Source organism: Passer montanus, unplaced genomic scaffold (assembly GCF_014805655.1).
Source record: "Passer montanus isolate IOZ18808 unplaced genomic scaffold, ASM1480565v1 scaffold22, whole genome shotgun sequence".
In the NCBI taxonomy this organism is placed as follows: domain Eukaryota; kingdom Metazoa; phylum Chordata; class Aves; order Passeriformes; family Passeridae; genus Passer; species Passer montanus.
The window spans coordinates 11489279-11515062 of NW_024366815.1; the positions used below are offsets into that span (position 1 = coordinate 11489279).

At 39.3% G+C, this 25784-nt stretch overlaps 1 protein-coding gene across 1 annotated transcript in view; it reads right to left on the minus strand.

Moving 5' to 3' along the window:
- Nucleotides 1-2496: 2496 nt before the first annotated feature.
- Nucleotides 2497-25784, minus strand: part of LOC120502523 (leukemia inhibitory factor receptor-like) — a 111770-nt gene continuing 88482 nt past the window's right edge. Inside the window, exons 8-17 of the mRNA XM_039710019.1 lie at nucleotides 24437-24578; nucleotides 24214-24296; nucleotides 22928-23138; nucleotides 20632-20790; nucleotides 19452-19574; nucleotides 18731-18883; nucleotides 15512-15655; nucleotides 12361-12457; nucleotides 10395-10458; nucleotides 2497-6653 (exon numbers count right to left, since the gene is read on the minus strand). Of these exons, the coding sequence (XP_039565953.1) occupies nucleotides 6177-6653; nucleotides 10395-10458; nucleotides 12361-12457; nucleotides 15512-15655; nucleotides 18731-18883; nucleotides 19452-19574; nucleotides 20632-20790; nucleotides 22928-23138; nucleotides 24214-24296; nucleotides 24437-24578 (1653 nt within the window). The 3' untranslated portion in view covers nucleotides 2497-6176. The remainder of the gene's footprint in view (nucleotides 6654-10394; nucleotides 10459-12360; nucleotides 12458-15511; nucleotides 15656-18730; nucleotides 18884-19451; nucleotides 19575-20631; nucleotides 20791-22927; nucleotides 23139-24213; nucleotides 24297-24436; nucleotides 24579-25784) is intronic.

Sequence of the window (25784 nt, forward strand, 5' to 3'; positions counted from 1 at the left end):
AAATCTCTTATTTATTAGTGGAAATATTTATATTATTTTTCATAGTGGGATCCTTATTAGTAATGTTAGTTTTCATTGAGTCAATGCATTCAATGTAAGTTTTATCTTAACTTTTTAATAAATGCTTTGATGCATTGGAAAAATATTCATATGACTCAGCACAGCTAGTTAGAACTCCAGTGTGACTAAATGCTATTTCTTTTTAAACAATGAGGTTCTCACCCTTGTGTTGAATAGCTACAATGCAGTCTTTGCCTAGTACTTTGTGTGGGCATTGGCAATCACAGCTTCTTCGACACAGCTGTGATAATTAAAAGTTGCAGAAACACATGAACACATGTAGCTTCCTTTCCAAAAGTGGGTAGGTAGCACATGGAAATAATACACAGAAGTCACAGTGGCCAAGTTAATTTAAAGACTGCGTAACCCACTAAACCACCAGATACTAAACATGCAATCACAGCTGTAATGCCAAAAGGGCGTTATTGCATCTTATGGATCCTAATTCTGATGGTACCCAGTAGCCACACGAGTGAAATTAATGCCAGAATGGTTATTTAATTAGAGCTCAGAAGAAAGCAAGTGGTTGCTGATTGCTGAGTACCTTGGCTTGAACCACTACCAGCAAAGTTTAATGGTAGCAGTTACAGGATCACAGAATCCAGTAGGTTGAAGCAGACCTTGGAGATCAACTCCAACCTATGACGTAACACCACCTTATGAAATAAACCATGGCACTGTATTCCACATCCAGCCTTTTTTTAATCACCTTGAGGGATAGTGACTCCACCACCTCCCTCGGCAGCATATTCCACGGCCCAATCACTCTGGGAAGAAATATTTTCTAGTGCCTAGCTTGAACAGCTTGAGGCTGTGTCCTGTCAGTGGTTGTCTGGAAAAAGAGACCCCCGCCTGTCTGCACCCTCATTTCAGGCAGTTATTGGGAGCACTGAGGTCTCCCTTGAGCCTCCTTTTTTTTCCAGGCTAAACAACCCCAGCTCCCTCAGCTGCTCCTCACAGGAATTGTGCTCCCTTCCAACAGCTCTGTTGCTCTTCTCTGGACATGTTTGAGTATCTCAACATCCTCTCTAAACGGAGAGCCCAGAACTGAACACAGGATTCAAGCTGTGGCCTCAGCAGCGCCCAGTACAGGGGACAATCCCTGCCCTGGCCCTGCTGCCCACACCATGGCTGATCCAGGCCAGGATGCCTTTGGCCTTCTTGGACACCAGGGCCCTGCTGGCTCATGTTCAGCTGCTGTCAGCAGCACCCCCAGCTCCCTTTCTGCCTGGCCACTGTCCAGACACTCTGTCCCCAGCCTGTAGCCCTGCAGGGGCTTGCTGTGGCCAAAGTGACCTGGCACTTGGTTGGTCTTGTTAAACCTCAGCCTGTTGGACTCAGCCCATCTATCCAGCATGTCAGGGTCTCTCTGCAGAGCCCTCCTACCCTCCAGCAGCCCAACACTCACACCCAGCTTGGTGTCACCTGCTAACTTAGTGTGGCAGACTCAGTCCCCTCATTCAGATCATCAGAAAAGATACTAAACAGGACTGGGCCCAACACAGATCCCTGGGGAGCACGGCTGGTGGCTGATCCCCACCTGGATGCAGCACCATTCACCATCACTCTCTGGAGCCATCCCCAAATTACTGTTTGGGAAAGGTCAGAGAATACATATTGTTCTGTTTTTGTTTATTATTCTGTTATCCACTTCTGTGCTAGCAATCTATGAAAAACTATGAATCTATGAAAAATTGGCTGAAGCCTGTAAATTTTCAGGTAAAATAGCATGTTTACTACTCTCCAGCTTACCTAGGCTCCAATGTCTCCAGTAAGGACCTGAAACCCACTGTTTTCCTGACAGTGCTAGCTGTAGCTTTGCCCATCATTCTTCAGGGCTTCCTGTGTTTGCTACTCCAACAAATCCAGACTACTTCCTTTTTGGGTTCATTCTGGTAAAGTAATAAGCCCACCCGTTTGCCTGGGGAAAGTTTTGTGGAAGGAAGTTAGAGCATAGGTCTTACAAGGGGTGGTTGAGGGAGCTGGGGATGTTTAGCCTGGAGAGAAGGTGGCTCAGGTAAGGGATATTATCACTCTCTTCAGCTGCCTGAGAGGATGGTGCAGTGAGATGAGGATCAGTACATTCTCACAGGTAACAAGGGACAGCATGACAGGATATGGCCCCAAGCTGCACCAGGGGAGGTTTAGATTGAATATCTGGAAAAATTTCTTCACAGAAAGAGTTGTCAAGCCTTGGAACACACTACCCAGGGAACTGGTTAAGTCGCCATCCCAGGAGGCACTTAAGGATGTGGTTTAGTGGTGGGCTTGGCAGTATTAGGTTTGCAGTTAGACTCAATCCTAAATGTCTTTTCCAACCTCAGTGATCCCTTGATTCTGTGAAGCAGTGGAGGGGTGTCTGAGGATGGGAATGACCATTTCTGGCACAGCAGGTTGTTTTCCATTTTATTACAAAGCTGGTGCTTCTGCTGTAGAATTGAAATAGGTATGAGGATAAGATTATTCCCATCCTAACACCACTGGCATGGAGTGATTTCTCTTAGCAGTCTTCTACAAACAGTGCTCAGAAGTAAGTGGCGTAAGCCGTTACAAGTTTTATTACCTAGGTTCATACAATTCCATCAACGTTGTACCAGAACACATTTAACCTCATTCAGGCAGCAGACACACAGTGGCATTGAGTTAGAGAAACAGGCAGGCCAAGAGTCTGTGACACCGAGCCAAGAGTATCTTCTGTAATCAGAGATCTATTATGAAGTTCTTCATTATTTGACAATTTTTGTAGCAATAACTGTGACTCAATAATGACTTGAGTTGACAGGATGCCCCTGTGTTCCCTGCTTTCCAGACAGCTCTGCTTGAATGCAGACACTATTGTGCCATAAAAGTGGCTGTAAGGGTTAAAGCTCTTAGCTTAAAGGCTTAGATTCTGGGGGAATTTGTAGATATTTGGTAGATATTATTATTCACTTGTTAACTAATGCAGAAAAAACCTCTGTGGTGTTGTGGTTGCTGCAATCTCCTGTTCCAGGGTTAGTCCTTGTTTGTTTTGTCGCTGATACAGTGTTAATTTTCAGAGTTAACTACTGCACTGTAGTCTGACTTTAAGCACTAAATAAAAAATACAATAAAAAATTAAAAATAATAAAAAATCTTCATGTCCATGCGAGAAAAAACATCTACTCTGGATACCAGAAAAATACATGTGTACTAACCTAGCTTTGTGCTGTATTAGAGACTAGGTATTACTTTCATTTCTCTGTAAATACAAAATGCTAAAGTACTGTAACCTCGCAGTATAATATCCCATGCTATAAATGATGATGATGATGATGTGTTTCCAGGTCTAATGTTGTCTGAGCTTTCACCTTGTCTAAATTCTCACTAATGCTGACAGTAATCATCCAGAGCTATGCTGACAGTGAAAAAACAGCAAAAATTTAATTATAACATACCTTGTCTTTTGTGATCCTGAACCTTCATATCTGCAATTTCACTCAACGTAACATATATTGAAGCTAAGAATATGCTAAGAACACTACACTAACCACTTGAACAGTACTGTAACACATGGGATAAGCTATCTTACATGTTTATTTATGTAAGAAGGCTTCTGCAGTCACTATTTTTTAAAATGCCAGAAGAGATCAGGGAGTAAAACTAGATGAACTGAACTAAAAAATCTCCACAGGAGAGCCAACCAAAACCACATACCACAGACATCTATTTTTCCTTAACCTGAAGACCTGAGCCTGGTATATCTCCTAATCCTGTCTCACAGAGTAAGTACATTATTCCAATTAAACCTCCTTTTTGGCTGCATGAAACTATTTAGCAAATGTGGTTTTCTATTTCTCTCTACATAAAAGGTTCTTTCTTTTCTCTCAAAGTATAAGTCATGATGTGATGAGTTTTGAATTTATTTCTAATCTCTACACCAGGATTTTTCATGTATCTCTTATTCCCCCAAATGTACTGTTCATGGCCATTGTGCAAATATTGCTCTAATGAGATCAATTAAGAATTACATATGTTGTGAACTTGATAACTGAAAGTAGAATACATCTTTGCCTTCTGTTTAATATCCATGGGTGGTTCTAGCACAACTCCCCTGTTCTGCTATACCAATTTTCTGTAGCAAGATGTCAGACAATGGCTAGTAGAGTGGAGTTGATAATCACCAGGTTAAAAGCCCAAGCTGTCTGTTGAGTTTCAAGTATCAATACTGTTTCATATACTGAAATTGCTTGCAAGCCTTTGGTTTGGTTCTACTTACTTACTTAATACATCCATTACAGAATAATACGTATTGGTTTGTTAGGTGCAGAGTGAGAAAAGAAGAATTTGGTGTTTACAGGGATGAGTAAAGCTATTGAAGGTATGCACCAGGAAAATAAGTTTCTTTGACCAGAAATGAAAGAAATACTGTAAGTAATGAGCAATTCTTATATTCTGGAAAGGGACAAATTATGATTACTTGATAAAGATTATATGTCAGGACTTCATTGTTTGTAAGAGCATTTCAATAGCACTACTTGATATTACAAATGAAAATAGCTCCACTAATAGCAGGATCATTTGAGTTCTCTTAAATTCAAATCAGGCAAAGTCACCAGATTAAAGTTCAGAAAAAGAAGAAAGATATTTAAAAGACTGTCCAAAGTTGTGCAATCTCTAGGGAGTGCTTCTCTTACCCCTTGTTTCGACTGCAAAATTTAACAGCTATGAGTACACACTGGTTTGTGGGAGAACAGCGAATTTTAAGGGCTAAGGAAAAATACAGTGCATAAGCCACAGTGAAATGCAGGTTTGTTCCTGGCAGTCTTAACAGATATATAGAGAGATACAGTTAAAGAGGGAGTGAATATAAACAAGGAAAATGAATAACCTAGCTTTTGTTATGGATTCTCACTGAATCAGTGAAGTGGGGATATGGAATTTCTCTGAGTTTTTGCAAGCACAGCTATTCTATAATTCATACTGCCTAGTATGAGTGGAAATATTTGTGTGAATGCCAATCATCCTTCATTTTTTTAATGAGGAAATTTTAAAAAATGTCCATCTATGGATTCTCTGGTGCTTATGATACAGTTGATCAATTTCTTTCTCCACAAAGCAATTTTAATAAAATGCTCCTTAAACTTGAGACAACAGCAATAAACTGGATCTTCTACAATAAATGCAGACCATTAATGCTTGGAGAGTTCATGACTGAGAAATTTGTAAGCCTGAAAATGGTTCAGGCTCCTTGCATTGTGGAGATACATGATAGAGTTGCATCGAAAGCATATTGAGGAAGACCCTTTTATCCCTTGTATTCCAATGGCTCCTCTTCCATGCAATCTTTCGAGGTATGGGTACTTGAAATATCTGTTCAGCTCCTGAAGTCTGTTTAACAGTTATTGTCATTGCAGTGTGAAAACATATCTGCAGCTACACCTCATCACAAATTATGGATGTGTTTTTCTGAATGTGTGGGTAATTGCAGGAGGAAACAGCCTTAATTTAATACAAGTAACAACTTCTACTGTTAATGAAACTTATTATCATCTTCACTGACACAGCACTATTTATCTGCAATGACAAAAGTTGTAAAGTTCTGGAATGTAAAGCACTAATGGTGTTTTACGTAGATCAACAAGCAAACTTTTGATTCCTAATTTGAAAGATTTGCACTAATTTCTGTGACCAGCTTTGACCAACTGGATATCTTCTTTGAAGTGGTAGATACTTTTGCTGGAATTTTTTTTGGTGAAGAATTTACTGGATCTGAAAATCAGATCTGAAGCTGGTCATAATGAGTAGAGAATTTTTCTGATATCTACAGTGACATTGTGCTTAGAGTGGAAGCCTTGAATGGCCCCTGAATGCCCTGGAACAAAATACCAAGCAAGAGGTACTTTACTGAAAGATTTTTCATGTAAGTTCCTAGAAATTTTGCCTGTGTGAAGACGGTGGGACTTTCCACTGGATGACTGTGGTGAAATAACTAATCTAATAATACAATCAATCTATTTCACCAAAGAAACTGACTGTAGTGGGGATAACTATTGTCACAAGCTCACTGTCCCATATGATCCTAGTGGCTCCACTGAAGTACAACAAGATCTGGAACTTCATTTTATGGTAAGGAAAATAATGAAGATGCTTCAGGTTTAATTGTCTTGTCCCACGAAATTTGGTCCAGATGGCAGAAGTACCACCTGGCTTTGTTTGAGGTAGTCCTGGGAAGCAAACAAAACCTTCTGCACAGTTTGTGCTGGCTTACTGCTTAGTTCCATTTTCAGATGAGGATGAGCAGCTCTTTCAGGCGTGCTCACTGCCAGACTCATCAGGGCTTTCTGACTAAACTCCATGCTGGCATAATCATTCAAGAGTGGTACTTCCACGGAAATGGTGTCTTCTTCACTTGTAACTGCTTCTGCAGGGATTTCTTCATGCCTCGGGCTCATGTCTATATTATTGCTAGGTTTTTCTGACTGGCAGGTGTCATGCTTGCTGTCTTCTCCACTGTCTGTGGAGGGCTCTAGCGTCAGAGGAACCTTTGATTCATGCTCTATGACAAAAAGGCTGGTGGTATCATTGTCTGACAGGGCTTGAAGCAGCGACCTTGAAAGAGGTTTCCAATTAGCCTGTGAGAGAAAGCAAGAAAAAAGAATAATACGCTAATTAATCCATTTTAGCTCATATTTGGTTTTAGAAATAAGACTGAAAATACCTAATCTAAAGGACCATCTTCCCTGGTCCCATAGTATTTAACTAATTTTTCTTGCTTTTATGTTTACTTTGGACCAAAAGTAGTGATGATAAAATATAAGCCTCATGATATGCTGTTCTGCTTTCAAAAAATTTAGCAAATATATTACTGTAAAAAGGCAGCAACTTGAACAGCAGCCAGACAAAATTAAGCTGTCGGCTGCTATGAACATTTTGTTATTAAACTTCACACCATGTTGTGATCTGAGTATACCTGGAGGTAACAAATGGATGCTTAAATGAAGAACAGTTGGTAACACCAAGCTTCCTTATTTTCCTTCTAGTTCTTTCTGTTTGCCATAATGTTTTCTAAATTATGGGCAGGCTGGTATAGCTATTAGACTTTTTCTTTCCTTCCTCCCTTGCCTCTGTGTCCGCACTTGCTCTAATCTTGTTTACACTGGGCTTTTTTGCAAGAAATAAGTAAGTGTGCATTGTTTTTTATTTTCTTTTTTCTTACAAGTTGTGATCTGACTGAGAAATGAAAATGTTGTTCTTTGAAGTCACGGGAGTACTAAATAAAATATCTCTCTTTTTCTCTTTTAATGAGATAAGTAGTCATGACTGCATGGTTAATTTCTGCCTTGTTTTGAATAAAGATCTGTATGATATGTACATTCATTGTAATATTATTTTATGAAGAGCAGCCCAAATTCCAAAGCTACCAAATCTGAAACAGGTATTATGTCTACCTGGACTTTAGCAAAGTGTGTGATACCATTTCCCACAGAATTCTCCCGTATAAACAGGGTGCTCCTGGCCTGGGCAGTTACATTATTCACTGGGTAAAAACCTGCCTGGATGGCTGGGCCCGGAGTGTGGTGGTGAGCAGAGTCACATCCAGCTGGGGTTCAGTCACCAGTGCTGCTCCCCAGGGCTCAGTACTGGGGCCAGTCCTGTTTAATATCCTCACCAATGATCTCATGGAGTGCACCCTCAGTCAGTTTGCAGGTGACACCAAGCTGGGTGGGAGTGCTGATCTGCTGGAGGGCAGGGAGGCTCTGCAGAGGGATCTGGGCAGGCTGGATCATGGGCTGAGGCCAATGGTGTGAGGTTCAGCAAGGCCCAGTGCTGGGTCCTGCCCCTGGGTCACAGCAACCCCAGGCAGTGCCACAGGCTGGGACAGAGAGGCTGGAAAGGACCTGGGGGTGCTGCTGACAGAGGCTGACCATGAGCCAGGGTGTGCCCAGGTGGCCAAGAAGGCCAAAGGCATCCTGGCCTGGATCAGCCATGGTGTGGCCAGCAGGGCCCGAAAGGAGGCTGTAGCCAGGTGGGACTTGGTCTCTTTGCCTAGGTAACAAGTGATAGGATGAAAGGAAATGGCCTCAAGCTGCACCAGGAAAGGTTTAAATTGGATATTAGAAAGAATTTCTTCTCTAAAAGGGTGGTCAGGCTGTCCAGGGATGTGGTGGATTCACCACCCCTGAGTGTTTGGAAAAAGTCTACATGTGTCACCTGGAGACATGGATCAGTGGTGAACACAACGGTGCTGGTTAATGCTTAGACTTGATGATCACAGAGGTCTTTTCTAAACAACAGAGCAACGCTAGGATTCTGTCTGAAAGAAGCAATAGGGGATGAAGAAGAAGCATCTTCAAATAATCTTGGCTATATATGAAAAACAGGAGGCTGGTTTGGGTGACTGACATTTTAGTTCCCCATAGTTCATTTTCCTGGTCTCTGTAATGAGAGTGTCTTCAGTTCCTCCTGCTGCTCTGTACCATAAACTTTGTATGATTTCCTTATATTTTGTTAAGTAATCCCCTGCATTACTGGACAACAAGTTGTCTTGCTGTCTTTTTTGGATTATTTTTGTTTCTGTCAAGAGTTGCTAAATTGATTAACTAAACTGATGTGGTTCAGTCTTGGAACGACTAAAACTCAAATGAATGTTCAGAATACCAAATTACTTCTAGAAAACATATCAGATAAACTGTTCATTGTACTGTCTCCTGACATAGTGCTTTTTCTGCTTTCTCCCAAACCATTATATGTTATGTGATATTTCTGTGTCTGACATGTTATCAGCATTACAATATTCTCTACCTCGCATGGTTAATACAGACTTCATTTTCTTTGACAGTTGCTTTGCCTCTGCAGGAAAAGTTAAAGGCATTTTAAATTAATATATTTTGGTTCTATGCATTTTATGTCAAAATGACACTGTGGTTCGTAAAACCTACTTGTCCTTTCTGTATCATGCAGTCTCAGCGTATTTCACTTGCAATCCTTCATTGCAAAACGGCTACCTGATGACTAGCTCTGAACTCATCACTTCTTTATCTACATTTGGGTGGAAGAAAGAAGAAAGCAAGTGAAGTCCTGGTCTGGAATATGAAAATCCATACTAGCTCTGTTGCAGGAAGCAATGCTGATGTTCAGCAAAAATTCTGATTATCAGCAGATTATCTGAAATTTGTTTCTGATTACTTCACTCTGTATCCCAATTCTGGATAGTAGATACCTACGTAGCCAATGCCCAAAATTTTATGAGGTAGAAGGCTGCTTGTTAAAGCTCGTGAGAGAAGCTACTAGATTGTCAAGTGCCAAATTAAATTCAAGTCTTACAGAAAAAGAGATTTATAAAGGAAAGCAGTACTAATTCCTGCTACAAAAACACAATCATAGGTGGTCCGAGACTGAAAAGATAAACTTAGGTGTTCTAAAAGGAGGACTTTCAGTATCAGATGTCACCAAAACTGCAGCAGAAATCTTGTTAAAAGGGGGAAGGCAAGAAGGCCAAGGTAAGTCCAATAATAGGCAAAAGTGGATAATGTGGTCTCCAGCAGCTGATTCTAATAGCTCTATTTTTTCCTAACCACTGGTTTTCCTGCTTATTTAGGAAAATAAGTGCTGAAAGTCAGGTACACTTACCAAAATATATGAGAAAGCTGTGTGCAAGGTGTGAGCATGCTGCTGCACCTTGGTGCCTGTGTACTGGTAGGTGCTCCTCAGACAGCTACCAGCTGCCAGTCAGAGCCCCTGGATTGCTTTGGAGGCAAGCTGAGGAGCAGACTTCAGAGAACACCATGTTACATGACCTCTGTAGTAATACTTCTCCTGAATTAGGCCACAATTCACTACTTTGTAATTTAAATAACTTGTACATAATAATCAGTTTGAGTTGGTGAACACTGACTGGTTAATGGTTAGACTTGATAGAAATTAATTTTATGGTAAGGAAAATAATGGAGATACTTCAGGTTTAATTGGCTTGTCCCATGAGATTTGGTCCAGATGGCCAAAAAACCCTGATTTTCTCTCTTTAGACTCCACCTACCTCCATTCAACTTTGCTTTGTTCTTTTAAGGATCATGTCTTTAAAAATACTTTACAATGTACTAAATGTAAATGCAAAAGAAGTAAATGTAAATGTAAATGTAAATGTAAAAGTAAATGTAAAAAAGTCTGAGACCTTTATTATATTTAAAAGTATATACAGCCTATGCCTAAAGAGAAACTATCCCCCATCCTATATTTTGAATATTACTCTGGCTTCCAAGCAATTGATACTAAACATTTTCTTGAGTAAAGTGTGGAAGGACAGATAACTAGCACTATAGATTAATCAAAGATCTCCCCTGTGTATTTTTTCATGCTGTGAGAAGAGTACTTACCATATCTTGGAGTGCAGTGCTGTTTCTGGGTGTGGGTACACTGTGCCAATATGATATTTTCAGCCTGTAAAGAAGTATTTTACATTAAACATCAGGTTATATGACTGACATTTCCTATGCATTTAAATTAATTACTGTTCATACATAACATATTAACATTTTTGTAACCATAAAAAAAGGGTGTTCTATAGAGACATTTAAGCATAATGCTAATTAAAAGCTAAAGACCAAACTTGGTAGTCTACACTGAAATACTGTGTTAATGATGATTAGCATCCTTGTTTAATGACAAAGGAGCTGTGAAAGTACTGGCAATTTTGTCTCTTTCTGTACTTTTAACCCTTACATCTAATTTGTAATCGTTTCCACAAATCCTCCATCTTCCTTGAGGACTACAGGACAAAGCTTGTTTTAGTAAGTATTTGCTCCTGGGCTTTGACTTAGAAGTTTCCTTTCCCCTGAAAACAAAGAGCAAGATACTCTGGCATTCAGCCCCTGTGCAATGGGGCTGGTAGTCTGGAAGAAGCTCTAAGGAGACAACACAACTCCTGCTCTTTCCTGACTGAGTTTGGCTCATTCTGGGACCTACTACATGCAGTGTCTCACCTCCATAAAAAAAGCCTCAACAAAGCTGTAAGAGAGGCTGAGACTTTAAGTAGTCCATCACTCTGCCTTAGTGTTGGCTTCAGAGTTTTTCAGTTTTGAAATTAAAGCTAGACTTCATTAGCTTTAGGGTAGTTTGCCTCTGCTTAGGCTGTGGTTGGAGGTGAAAACTGTGGCTGTAAAGGTACTGATTCTCCTGCTGATCCTGTGAAGATGGGTGTTTGGCTGGCTGGTGACTCCTCTCTTACAAATCAAGAAGGCAATAGAGATGAGGGCATCACTGAGACCTTTTATCTCAGTTCAAAGTGTTCAATATTACTAAAAATGTACACATTTAAGCACTATTTTGTAGAGCTATGCTGGGCTGCGCGGTGCTGCCTGGTTGTTTTGTGTTTTGTTTTTTCCCCTTTCCTCTTTCCCATTGGGCCCAGATAATTGTGTGGTCTTATGTTGATCACAATGAAGTTTGCTCTAGATCAAAACTAGAAGAAAACAGAAGTTCTTGTCAAAACTCTTGTATCAGACACAGTGCAACGTAAAATACAGTCTGAAAATGCAAAGTCTGCTTCCCAGTGGCAAGGACAAGAGTTTAAAGCTAAAGCAGGCTATGTCATGCTGTGTAGCTCTCAAGCCACAGGTCGTGCCATCTGTCCTTTAGCAGTTGTGCTTTCACCTTCTGAGGCTGGTGCTTTGTGAAGAGGAGAGAAAGGGAAGGTAGTGTTCTAGGACACCAAATAGTAATGAGTGGTTGTATGCAATTGTTATTAGAACCCATTACTATGCAAACCTTTTAGTCATAGTGTATGCCTCTGATATTGTACTTCAGATTATTATGTGGAGATGAATAAATTATTATTGAAGAAAACAATTTTTCAAAAAATAAGAGGACCACTGCCAGACATTATAGTCACCCTTGTTATTCTCTCTTGTTCCTGCTCATTCATATATTGCTCCTTGTCATTATGTGCTTATATGCATACTTTATAAATTTAATATCCAAATGTGTGCAAAAACCATCTTAGATAAAAATCATCAAATGCATGCTTTATCTATATATCTATAGCATATGTCCCAATGTGAGAAATGGTCCTGGCTCTTTCTAAGAAGGTTTGTGACAGGAGGTAGTCAGATAAAGGAATCAAAAGCTAATGAATACAGATTTTTTACAAACTTGTTTTACTATTTTAATCAGCTTATAGTGGCTTTTAATTGCTCTCATTGTGAGATTACTGTGATGGCTTTTGTGTTGTGTGTTTTTTGAGTTGTGTTGCCTTTAATGACAAAAAAGACTCAGTGTTATGAAACTCAGAGCTGAGCAAAACAAGAGTGCTGCTAACAACTCCAGCCAATATTCTGTTCTTACCTTTTAATCACCAGAGAACAAGTGAGAGGTGCAAAAACCAGAATGAGTATCATGCTGAAACAAAGACCAATCACAAAACCTTCAAGTTCTCCTTTATCTGATGGGAAACAGAAAGCTTGAATTAGATTTATGGTGTTAAGAACAGAAAGACCTTACTAACTTCATGAGAGAAATATTTCAAACAGAAGTCAAAGCCAACTTTACACATGTTCTGGAGCTTAAGTAAAATCTAGTTAAAATTAACGCTGGTATTCTCAGAGGAGCATGAGCTTTTCAGGTTTGTATTTTTAAGATATCTAGGTATCACAGGATGATGGAATGGTTGGGATTGGGAGGGATCTCTGAAGACCATTTATTCTAATCCCCTGCTAAAGCAGGTTCACCTAAAGCGGATGAAACAGGATTGCATCCAGGCAGGTTTTGAGTATCTCTAGGGAAGAAGACTCCCAAGCTTCTCTGGGCAATCTCTTCTTGTACTTTATCACCGTAACAGTAAAGAAGTTCTTATTGTTCAGGTGGAAAGTCCTGTGTTTCAGTTTATGCTCATTGCCTTTTGTTGTGTCATTGGGCACCACAGAAAAGAATCTGGCCCCATTTTCCTGACACTTGCCCTTAGGGTGTTTGTATACATGGAAAAGGTCCCCTCTCTGTTACCTCCTCTCCATGATAAAAAGGCCCAGCTCTCTCAGCCTTTCCTCGCTAATAAGGTATTCCAGTTTCCTAAACACCTTTGCAACCCTCCACTGGACCCACCCCAGGAGCTCCATGTCTCTGTTGTCCTGAGGAGCCCAGAACTGGACACAGCACTCCAGGTGAGGCCTCACCAGGGCTGAGTAGAGGGGCAGGATCACCTCCCTCCACCTGCTGGCACTGCTCTTCCCAATGCCCTCAGGATACCATTGGCATTCTTGGCCACCAGGACACGCTGCTGGCTCATGGACAGCTTGCTGTCCACCAGGACCCCCAGGTCCTTCTCCACAGAGCTGCTCCCCAGCAGGTCAGCCCCAGGCTGGGCTGGTGCCTGGGGCTGTTCCTCCCCAGTGCAGGACCCTGCACTTGCCCTTGCTGAATTTCAGGTGGTTCTTTGTCCATTTCTGCAACCTGTCAAGTGTTCTTTTTCCTTCTCATGATGTTATATGAGCTCTAGCTTGTTTAACAAGTCAGGACCCTCATGCACATCTGACTTAATATGAAACTATTTGAGTGAAAGTGGCTTTTTATCGATTTCAGGATTTACTAGTTGTGTTTGAGGGGTTTTTTTTTTTGGTTGGTTGGTTGGTTGGTTTTGGTTTTTGTTTTCTGGGGGTTTTGTTTGTTTGTTTGTGGGCTTTTTATTTGGTTGGGTTTTATTTTGCTTTAGGTTGTTTTGAGAGGTCATGCCTGGTCCTGATAGCAATAACACAGTTTGTGTTTTTAGAAGGTGTCCATGCTTTAACTTTTAAGATCATTAAGACCACTTTATCAGTCATTTGTCAATCCTTGAAGGAAACCTATGTCTCTTATTGCCTCTTAATACTTGTTTGAGATATTTTCTATCAAGATCCCACCTACCTAAAGAGGAGAAAGTGTTTGAGAGGTTAAGAAAGGTTGAAAAAATGCTCAGGCTAACATAAGAACCAAAACTGCCTGTGATGTTAAGAGTGAGTCAGTGTAGAGGTCTCTGTTGTAGATTTTTGATGTTTCCTTCGTTACAGAAGACATCAACAGTTTAGAAATAGTGGCTGTAGAGTGTGGTCAGTTCATGATTGTGTTACTGATATTGACAAAAAAAAAAGCCACTTGCTTTTTCTTTTCCTACCCATCACCCAACAATAGTTTGTGGGTTTTTTCTTTTTTTTTTTTTTTTTAACCAAACTGCTACCTAAAGTCCAAAACCAGTTTGGAAAGCTGCAAATTGTTCTGTTGCTGAAATTTGTTTTTTATAGCAAAGAAACCTGAGATACTTCTAATGGATTAAATAATCTCTGAAATGTTTGGGAAGAGCTAAAAACAGTATATATAATATTTAAATTCAATATAATTAATTGATATTTTAAAATGTTGTGTTAATTTCACTCTGCATTTTTGTTACTTTACTGAAAAGTTGAATACTTTCCAAATAATACTTGGTAAGATGAGTGAAATAGAGTCCTGAAGAAAAGTTCCAGGGAGAGACTTTAATATCATGTGTTGACAGGAGAAAGTTTTCAGTGGGGGGTGGAAGGGTGCAAATCCTGTTGATTTCAAGGAAGATTTTAAATTTCTTTTTTTTAATCTCTGCTTTACATTTTTAACTAATCAGTGGTATGGTTTTATACGTCCTTCACTTAATACAAAAAAGCTGCTGTGGGGAGAAACCATTTGCGTACTTCTGTTTCTGAATATCACAGGTTCCTGATACCATCTTAGCATGTTCTTTTATTTTTTTATTTAGAAGTATTCATTAAGGGAAGCTGTGGTCAAACAAAAAAGTCTGTGGCAGCGTTAGTTTTAGTTTAACTGATGAGGTGTTAAAATGTTTGAAAGACTAAGTTTAGCCAACCTCATATGATTTTAAGTTTTTTAGACTTTTTAAATGTAACTGTATTGGTTTTAGCCTATCCAAGCACTTCTGAGAAAAGCAAACTTTTGCCAATGACCTAAAGAAGCTGTTACTTAGAATGTACTTAAATTATCAGAAAGCAAAAGATACTTTGGTTAGTGTTCACCCACACTAGGAGCAATTGAAAGGTACTTAATCCTTTATTTTTGCAGTTAATGGCTCCGGAAGCCAATTTTACATGACTGCTCAGGATTTTACCAAAAGCAGATGATTGGAACATTCATTACTAGTCACAGGCAGAAATTTCATCTGCTGAAATCTAGACAGTAATTGACAATAAATAAAGATATATATTTGTGCACATAGCTAGCACAAAAAGGTCAGACAAGGTTTCAGAGATGAAAAACCCTAGCCAAGTTCCGTGTATAGTAGGTAATGAAATACAGGTAATATACAGGTAATTAAATGCTTTGTTCTGTGACACAAAGTTTACGTCTTGCAGAGGAACAATTTTTTGTGCCTGCTCTCAGTAACTGAGGATTGACTAATAAACCTTGTAGGTGAACACTGGGAGAACAAAAAGCAAAAATTCATGCCGGGTAATGCAGGTGCATAGGAGTTCCACAGTACCATATTTTGGAGTGCTGAAAGGTTGTGAAACAGTCAGAGGTCCCTCCCCAGCATTAGTGAATCCTGAAATCTGCACACGATAGGTGGTCTTTTCTTTCAGTCCAGTAAGATGGTAACTTGTGGTAGAAGCGTTGAGAGTAACAGCTGAAACACAAGAAGTTTTAGGAGATGATTAGATGAACTCTCATGGCTGAGCATGTGTCAGTGCAGATGACTGGACAAATGGCAAAATTTCAGTGCCCTGATCCTCATCTGGTTTTCCTGAAGGAAATCCTGATCCTCATCTGCTTTTCCTGAAGGAAACCAGACTGTGCAGATGTTCTTTGGATGGGTACAAGATTTCTCCAAAATATGTATGTACATTTTAAATCCAGAGGTTGAAAGCATGAGCTTCTGACACACCAAGGCTGTATTGGGTTTGTATGGCCAAGTTTTGGTAGCAGGGGTTCTGCATGTGTGGCTTCTGTGAGAGGCTGCCAGAAGCTTCCCATGTCCAACAGAGCCAATCCCAGCTGGCCCCAGGATGGATGTGCTGCTGGCCAAGGCTGAGCCATTACAAATGGCTCTGTGATAACAGATTTAAGAAGGAAAAAAAAAAGTTACTCTGCAAATATAATTGCAGCCAAAGATCAGGGTGACAATATGTGAGAGGAGCAGCCCTGCTGACATCAAGGTTGGTGAAGGAGGGGCAGGAGGTGCTCCAGGCACAGAGCTGAGGTTCCCCTGCAGCCTGTGGTGAGACCATGGTGAGGCAGCTGCATCCCCATGGAGGTCCCAGGGGATGCAGAGATCCACCTGCAGCCCCTGGAAGAGACCCAGGCCAGAGCAGGTGGATGCCTGAGAGGAGGCTGTGACCCTGTGGGAAGTCTGGGCTGGAGCAGAGTCCTGACAGGACCGCCAGACCCATGGAGAGAGGAGCCCACAGTGGAGCAGCTTTGCTGGTAGGACTTGTGACCCTGTGGGAGATACACGCTGGAGCAGGCTGTGCCTGAAGGACTTCACCCTGTAGGAAGTAAACACTGTGGATACTGGAGCAGTTAGTGCAGAACTGTAGCCCATGGGATGGACTCATGCTGGAGAAGTCAATGGGAGAACTGTCTCCCATGGGAGGCAACCCATGCCAGATCAGGAGAAGGACTCGCTGCGCAGTGGCAGAAACAATCTGTGATGAACTGACTGTAACACTGTGTTACAATCTGTGTCTCCCAGTGCTGCTGGTGGGGAAGAGCTAGAGCCTGGGAAGGAGGGAGTGGTGGAGAAAGGTGTTTTAAAGGTTTGTTTTACTTGTCATTATCCTACTCTAAATTTCATCAGCAATAAATTCCATTAATTTCCCCAAGTCAAGTCTGTTTTGCTCATGTGATAATGTGTGATATCTCCTAGTACTTATCTCAACCTGTGAATATTTTGTTACATTTTCTCTCCCTCTCTGGCAACCCATGCCAGATCAGGAGAAGGACTCGCTGCGCAGTGGCAGAAACAATCTGTGATGAACTGACTGTAACACTGTGTTACAATCTGTGTCTCCCAGTGCTGCTGGTGGGGAAGAGCTAGAGCCTGGGAAGGAGGGAGTGGTGGAGAAAGGTGTTTTAAAGGTTTGTTTTACTTGTCATTATCCTACTCTAAATTTCATCAGCAATAAATTCCATTAATTTCCCCAAGTCAAGTCTGTTTTGCTCATGTGGTAATGTGTGATATCTCCTAGTACTTATCTCAACCTGTGAATATTTTGTTACATTTTCTCTCCCCTGTCCACTTGCAGAGGGGATAGAGCAGCTCTGGCAGCCAGTGACTGATATCCAGCCAGGGTCAAACCATCACAAGTGATGAATACAGAAGGCTGCTTTTTATGAGAGGAAAATATAATCATCTAACATGCTGAACAGTTGTTCCTATGTTGACTATAAGAGTTAACATTAGGACTAGCCCTTATCATATACTTTACTCTCACTCCAGTAGTCAGTAGTGGTTTAGCTTGATTTATGCCAGGGCTATTACTCATTATTCAGTACAGAAACAGGGCTGTGCTTTCTGCTTTACCTGCTTTGTGAGGCTTTCAGCTCAGCCTGTCTTTTCTGATTGTGCAGTGACTTTTCTCTTGGCCAGAATAACCTAGAAACTGCCATGTTGTAAGGATGCCTTTGGGCAGAGACTACTTCTTAAGTTTGCCATTGTGGACTTAAGATCTTCACAGAAGAGGATGTGATGCTGTAACCTATGGACCTGCTTCCCTCAAATTCTCCAGTAAAATTATACTTCCTGCCTGGAAAAAATGGCAATTGGGTGCCATGTCATTGCTGTATTGACTGGTTAAGGTAGAGGAAAAAAAATAAAATTAAGTTCAGCCCTGGATGTTCCTATTCTGCTTCCTCTTGTATGTATTTAAGTGGAATAGAATCTCCAGAAGCCCTTTTATGATTCTCTAAAGGCATAGGTCAACATGTATTATAGAACTCTTACTATCTCCCTTTGTCAGCTCTTACTTGATATTTGCCTTCCCTAGCACATCTTCAATTTTATTTGAAAGCCAGTACGTACAAAGTTAACATATTATTACTTATGGCAAAGAGACTTTCCACTCTAGACCAGAAAGAAAATGTTTATCAAAATAATATGGGGATATTTTTAAATTGAAAACTCAAGTGGTTTGAATTCACATTTATTTCTATGTGTAGAAGTTTAATCATTTGTAGTTTATTAAGGTTGGAAAAGACCTTTAAGGTTATCCAAACTTAGACATAAAAACTACCAATTTAATAAAATGTTTCCAAAATTAAATTTATAATGGTTTATTTGGAAACAGGTAAGAAATACAAACTGCTAATTGAATTGAAATACGACATATAGAACGTCTTACATCTTAGAGAAAGGCTCAGACTCAAGCTTGGATGAGGTGCAATGAAACATAAAAGTGTTGTGACTGAAATTGTAATAGTGAAAATGTATATATTTTTTAAGTGGTCCTAGAGAATTCTGCTGTAGTCTTATAAATGTAATTTTAAAGGAAATAGCAATATTTAATTTGAGATAAAAACTAGAAAATTTTAAGCGTTCATGGGAGTAACTAGAGCATTGAAAGTCTAACCAGGAGCTGACCTTTGAGAGCAGAGCACTCAATTTGCTCAAAAATCTTAAATAACTCAGTAGACTTAATGGTTTGAAGGAAGCTTTTCTTTCATGACCCTGAGCTGCTGCTCTGTTCTGGCAGTGGTGACTTACCTGGAGACTTTTTCCTTGATGAATCCGTGTAACTGATCCTGTATCCTTGGAGAAAGCCCAAGCAATCTTCTGCAGCTATTTCAGTCCACTTCACAAGTGCAGAATGCTTTGTAATATTCAGAACTGTCACATTAGTGGGACCAGTCCTAGGAACTTTTAAAAATCAGATAATTGAGTTCTGCATCAATACCTGTGCAATGGACATACAAGACTGAAAACTAGCTGTTTCCAAGAGAGTTCTTGCCAAACTCTAGATGCTATAAATGCAATGTAAAGGGTGCAAGAGAAAAGCAAAGTCCCATAGAGTAAAAACCCCTCACCTTAAACAATACCAAAGTAGGTAGAAATTGTGATAGTCTCATTATGAATATCTTACTCCAATTGCAACAGTACTCATTTCAACTTGCAATACAAGGGACTATGAAATTGGGATTGGAAAATCTGATTTAATTTGAATTTGAGCCACATGGGTCTGGGACCATCCTTCTGTTATTTTTGGTAATGTCGCACATAATAAAAATATTTCTGTGGATGTGTCAGTAAGGAACAGCATTCAGGTCATTCACTGCCAGGGCATGACTGCTAAGAATAAAGGCAATGCTGACTGGAGAAAGCTGTTCAGTCACCTGGAAAAGAAATTTTGTGTAGTCTTCCTTTTACTGCTACAAACAGGAAACAAGAAGAAATATAGAGGGTGGGGTTACACAAAGGGAAAGAATACCTCCTTCAACGAAGTAAAAGTGGGTCACTCCAAAAGTCTCTTCATGTCTTATGAAACTTTCACACTGACACACATCAGATGCATGTACCATTATTTTGTACAACTTATATGGCTGAAAATTGTCTGGAAAACAAATAAAGATATATCAAAGTCTACTTAAAAGTTATAAATTACAAAGAAGAAGAAGAAAGACAACAGCTTCATAGATTTTTCTGCATAGTCTTTGCTTTCTGAAACTCATAGCATAGCAAAAGTGTATCGTGCTTTCCACTGAGTACAAAATATGTACATCCTTTTTCAGTGTCTGTAGATGCTTTATGTAAACTATTTCAAAACCAGAATGGGACAAAACATGGGTTTTCATTTAGAAGATGACAGGTATGTTTATAGTCTCCCCATGGGAGGCTTTAGCTGCTGAAGGAGAAATTAGGAACTAAAATGGCTGTAGTTATCTTATTTCAGGGATAGGTATTTCCCCCTCAGCTAGAACATATAAGCCCAAGCAAAAAACCTAGATGTAATGTGGCACTACAGATACTGCAGAAGGATGAAGTTAAATAGTGCACTCTCTAGAAGACTTTGTAGAGATCTGAAGCTAAATATTGTCTATTGTACATAAAAAACCAGTGCTGAATGGCCTTTGCCAGAGTTACCTACATGATTTTAATCAAAAATTTCAGTATCTGTTCCACATAGAAATCCCTGACTGAAGCACATCATGTTTAGCATGGTAAGCAGAATACTAGAGCTGAGAATTTAGGCTTTGACAGGTATAGACACAAGTATAAAAATAAAAATTAATCTTAGGGAGTCTGTAACAGAGCAGTTTATATTGAAAGATAAGCTTACCTAGGTACAAGATGAAAGGTTTTTTTTAAAGCCAGTAATGTATAGGTCTGCCTCAAATGTGGGCAAGGAGAGACATTGTACCAGTAGCTTAGCTGCATTTCTTGCCCAAGTATCCAGAAGAACCCTAACGAAAACTTTTCTTTTTATCTGCCTTAATGTTGCCAAGCATTAACTGATAGTCATCAGTACTGGACAAATATTAGGAGCTGTACTTATCTGCAGGGATCTTCAGTTTCCCATTAAAAACAGAACAAAAGCCCTACTCTGCCCGACCAAAAATGACCAAAAAATGAAAGGGTGCTTCTGTAGGAGGTGTGGTGGTTGCTGTTACCTAATGTGAAATTTCTGGTAGCCGTAGATACCATTTTCATGTGCATGTTCTCTTTACTAGTGCCCCAGTCAACCACAAAACATTTTGGATTGTATTCTGGAGTCCATGTGACAACTGCTGTTTTTCCCTGGCTTTTGACATGGATTTGACCAGGCAAGTCTGTGAACAAATACATAATTAAAGGTCAATAAACAGGAAAGCAGTTTTCTCCCCTATTGTTCTTTCTTTCTCCCTTTTTGTTCTGTTTTTTAAAGATTATTCATTAAGCAAATATAGCAACATTGCAGATGACTTATCATAGTAAGGTTTACAATAGTATTTCAATAGAAGAAGCTTAGCATTTACTATGTTGCAATGGTGTCTAGGAATTACAATGTGGATTGTTGTACCAGACTTTTCCTGATTTCTGATTGTTTGAAATTAAGTGGCTGCTTCAAGCCTCAGGAGAAAGATGTCAGGTGATGCTGAGTAACCTCCTGTGAGCCTCTAGCAGCTACTACACATGGAGAAACTCTGAAATAGTGCTTACCTGAGCAGGGATGGAGGAGAAGGGGCTAATGATAGATCATAGCTAGATGATTTCATATGCATATATTTTGAATTTTCTGAAAGGATCTTGAAGATTTTGACATTTTAAAAGACAGGCTATCAAACTAGGAAAGATCTTCGGACTAACACTAAGGAAGGAAAAGGGCAACCTGCCATTTTGAGGTAAAAAGGGGACCTTGTGAGACACATAAACATTGCCCATTTTATCTCCTGTCTGGAAATGAATACAAGAAAGGCAAATTAATTGTGAGGGAGCTGTGGCTGTCTGAGGGACCTGCGGCTGTCTGAGATGGCTGGGATTGTTTATTCTGGAGAAAAGGAGGCTCAAGGGGGGACCTTATGACTCTCTACAACTGCCTGAAAGGAGGACCTAGATGGTGGGCGTCAGTCTCTTCTCCAAAGCAATGAGCCATAGGATAAGAGACATAGTCTTAAGCTGTGCCAGGGGAGGTTTAGGCTCAGCATTGGAAGGAATTTCTTCACAGAAAGAGAGTTTGAGCATTGGAATGGGCTGTGCAGGGTGGTGGTCACTGTCCCTGGAAATGTTTAAGGAAAGAGTGGATGATGTGTCACTTTAGTGCCATAGTCACGTTGACAGGATAATGTTAGACAATAAGTTTGACTCAATTTCAGAGGTCTTTTCCAAAACAGTTGGTTCTGTCATTGTGTAAAGAAAATTACTGTAGTAGCTGACTGACTCAGCTGTGTGTGCTGAGAAGGAATTTATCCTAATGCACTTAATACTCTGTATCCTCTCAATAATTAATGATAGGTACAGAGAAGTTGCACTAAAGTACAATCAAACAGAAGCAGGCATCTGGAGAGAGCCATGAAATACAGGCTCAGAGGTTCAGCAGACAGCTAACTGTCAGTCAAAAGGTGGCTTGAGCTGGTAGGATATATTTTATCAGAGATAAAAGAGAGAGCTAAGAGACTGAAATGTAAAGGCAAAATCAAGTTGTTACCTCTTTGCAAGGAAAAGGAGAACAACATGAAGTGAGTGTTAGGAAATTCTGGATAAGCAATCATTTGCAGCTATCAGAAGATCAACAAGGGTACTTGCACACTTCCTTATTGTGAATGCTATAGCTGAATTTAAAAAAATCTTACTTTGTAAGAGAACTTCTTCTATATTGCAATAAATCCACCTCAAGACTGTAACACATGAAACTAATTTATATTCTAACAAAGACATTATACAATGAGTTTATTCTTTAAATGACAAAACTGTCTACTTAGGCCTCAGAAGAGCTTACATCTTCATTAGAATGCGACATGTACATCCTAATGTGGCATGTACATCCTATCTATTCATTTTCCTATGCGCCAGTTTGAGTAATACTGAAATAAAGGACAGTAGCAGGTCTGTTAATAGTTATTTAGCTCAAGAACTTAGACTTGCATGTAGTTCTGTGAACTTTTTAAACCACTGGCACCTACTTGATATTGAGGACAGTCCATAAACCATTTTCCTAAGTAAAATCCACCTTTTTCCTAAGTAGGTCCAACACATGGTACTTTCTCTAGCTTGACAAAGAAAGAAGTGCTAAAATGAATATTACATTGCTAGTCTGTTAACTCCTACTGAAGCACCTTCTTAAGAAACAATTCTGACTCCTAGTATGTAAAATATTAGCTTAATATATATTAAATAGAATGCTTTCACCTATCCCAAAATCTGTGAAAAAGTAGCCTTAGGTCATAAAACTTCCCCACCATTATTGTGAATAGATGATAAGGTAAATACCTGCTACAGAGAATTCTGGGACAATGTAGACAGCTCGTGGAGATTCTCCTGCTTCATTATAGGCAGAAATGTTAAGTCTATAGTAAGCCATGGAGAGATTAACAAGAATTTTTCTGTCTTTGAGAGAGATGTGATTTGGTGGGTGGTTGCAACTGTTGGGTATTCTTTCCACATTAACAAAATATCCAAGGACATGCTCACTTTGTGCTACCTAGCAAGAGGAAAAACATTATCATTCTATAAGTGCTGTTATGTCCCATGCAGAAAATCAAGAGGAATTTAATTTTATAAACAAAATGTAGTCTTTAATGATGGGGATAAAATCATCCTGTTTTAATTAGGTCATTGAGAATCAATAAAGCAAAGCATTTCCTTAAAATTAAGAGCATGCTTAAATTGAGAGGATTTGAGCACACAATTAAGAATTTTCCTTAATTGAGATCTTAGTTATGTGTATGCAATTAGTAATAACATCAGTGATGCATCTGTAACATTCTCTACATTTCAGTGGAACATATTCCTCATTTTCAGGAACTTGAAAGTTAATGAGAGGTGTTTAATTGAAATTTATGCCTCTGGATATCCTCATCTTCTAAGGCTTGATTAGGTATCTTTAAAGACAAATGCTAGCAATTATGCTACAAATTTGGAATGTGTTCAATATCCATTGGTAGAAATTCCTGGTGGTGGTACACTCATTATTTTACTGTACTAATCTTAATAAGAGATTGGAAAATGAGTGCACAGAAATGGAAATTACTGCAATATAGACAGAAACTAAATACATGAAGGCCTGTGAATACTTCAAGGATTATTTCTAAAATCAAGATTATCTGTTATTTCTGGCACAAAATTAATAGTGTAGATATCATGAAGCTGTGAGGCTGGGTTATCTTAATGAAATAATTGGATACTTTTGGAGTAACATAGACAGGAAGACATTTACTATTTTAAAAGGCAGATACACATATCTTGTGAGAAATTTTGGATTAAGCTGGAAGCTCTTAAAATAAAAACATGTTTTTCCCTGAAAAAGAAGGGAAGTTTTAGTAATTTTTTTGAGAATATAAATTGATATACTTTTTCCCTGTTAGTTTCTAGCTCCTAAATCATCAACATACAGATGCAATTAATTTTGCAGCAAGTATACAATATTCAGTGCCTTTTGCCTATCAAGTATAGACTCAATACAATGAGAAAGTCTGGTTTTCCCTGCAATGTAAGAAATAAATATACACATATAAGCATATACAACAGAAGGTACCCAGACTCGAAGTGAACCTTACCTCCCACTTCAGAAGAACACTTCTTCTTCCTGGAGAGACTTGTGTAGTTACATTATATGATATTCTTGGCTTGTTCATGAGTTCTGGTAGACATGGAAAAAGATGGAGACATGCACTCAAATGCATAATTCTGATGTTCATCTTTATGTCATTAATATGACACAAAATTTGGAAAAGCCTTTACATTCATACTTACTACCTGTAAGTAGTACATTTTACTTACTGTGAGGGACCAAAATCTCCTTGCCCCAAATGCAAACACAGTTGAGACCATCCTTGGTTATGCATCTGAGCTGAACAATGTATGAAGACATAGCATTTAAATTTGAAATGGTGACATTGAAAACATTGCTTCCTACAGGCACCTAAAAAAAAAATCATTTATGTAACAGTAATAAAACATTATCTTATATTAACTGTTTTCTCAGACTAAGACCAGTCTTCTGACTCAGCTGAAAGCAGAGGTTCCTGTCATCAAATAGGAATTATTGCACATTTTAGTCAAGGTATTTTCATTCTTTCAAGGTAACACCCTGTTTTCCATGAACTTGTTCTGCTCACTCAAGACAGTAAGTAGCCTGGTCTAAATATTACTTTTAAAATCAATTATACATTAAATATACTGAAAAATAAAAATTTTATTAACTCTGAGACTTGTTAGCTTCTCAAGAACAAGAATTCAAGGGAAAACTAAGCACTAAAAAAATATTTTATTTTTAAAAGTGTCATTATGTCTGAATAGATCCACATGGCTGTTGTCTTAAACAGGGTTGAATGTGTGGCTGCATGCATGCCTTGCCACTGCAGAAGAGATTTGCATCTGCAACTGATGATGGCACTGGAGCTCCAATAACTGTTCAGGGAATGGAGTTTTTCTTGAAACAAAGACACCACCCATGTCTAAGGAAAACCCTGAGCTGAAAAATACAGAGAAAATAAGAGAAACTGCAATAGGAAACTGTTGTTATCGCTTAAAGTTTTCCCTAAAACCCCCTGAAAACAACAAAGCCTCACTGTTAGGTGAGCAGCTCTTCTTGAATTTCTGCAGTACTTTACTTTTTAGTAAGTTAATTAATTAATTTCTGTGGGAGTGGGCTCACCTCCCTCTCCTCCACGTCCCCTCCATCCTGACCTTTATTTCCTGATTTAGTGATAACCACTATCAGCAGTCATATTAGATGTGTCTGGACCAGCACCTTGCTAAAAATCAATTCAAGGCAGACATAACATGAAAGACAAGGGCTGATTTTAGCAGTTCATCCACTACTCATAGTGCTGGTTAAGATTCAACTCAAGTCAACTTTGGAAGAAACTAATATTTGAAGAGAGCATGCATATATGTCTTTAAGTGTCTCATCTTACCCTTTAAGTAGTGGATAGCCCACAGCCTCTTGAGCTCTCCAGCACAGCAGTGGGATATACAATGGCATCTCTTGAGTAAGGACACTTCTTAACTTCTGAAGAAGTTAATCCTCAGGGATGAGAGAGTATTCATCTCATCAGATACTTGATAAGTGAATTGGAAATTAATACACTGAAAATTTTAAATCTCAATTAAGTGATACAAGGGA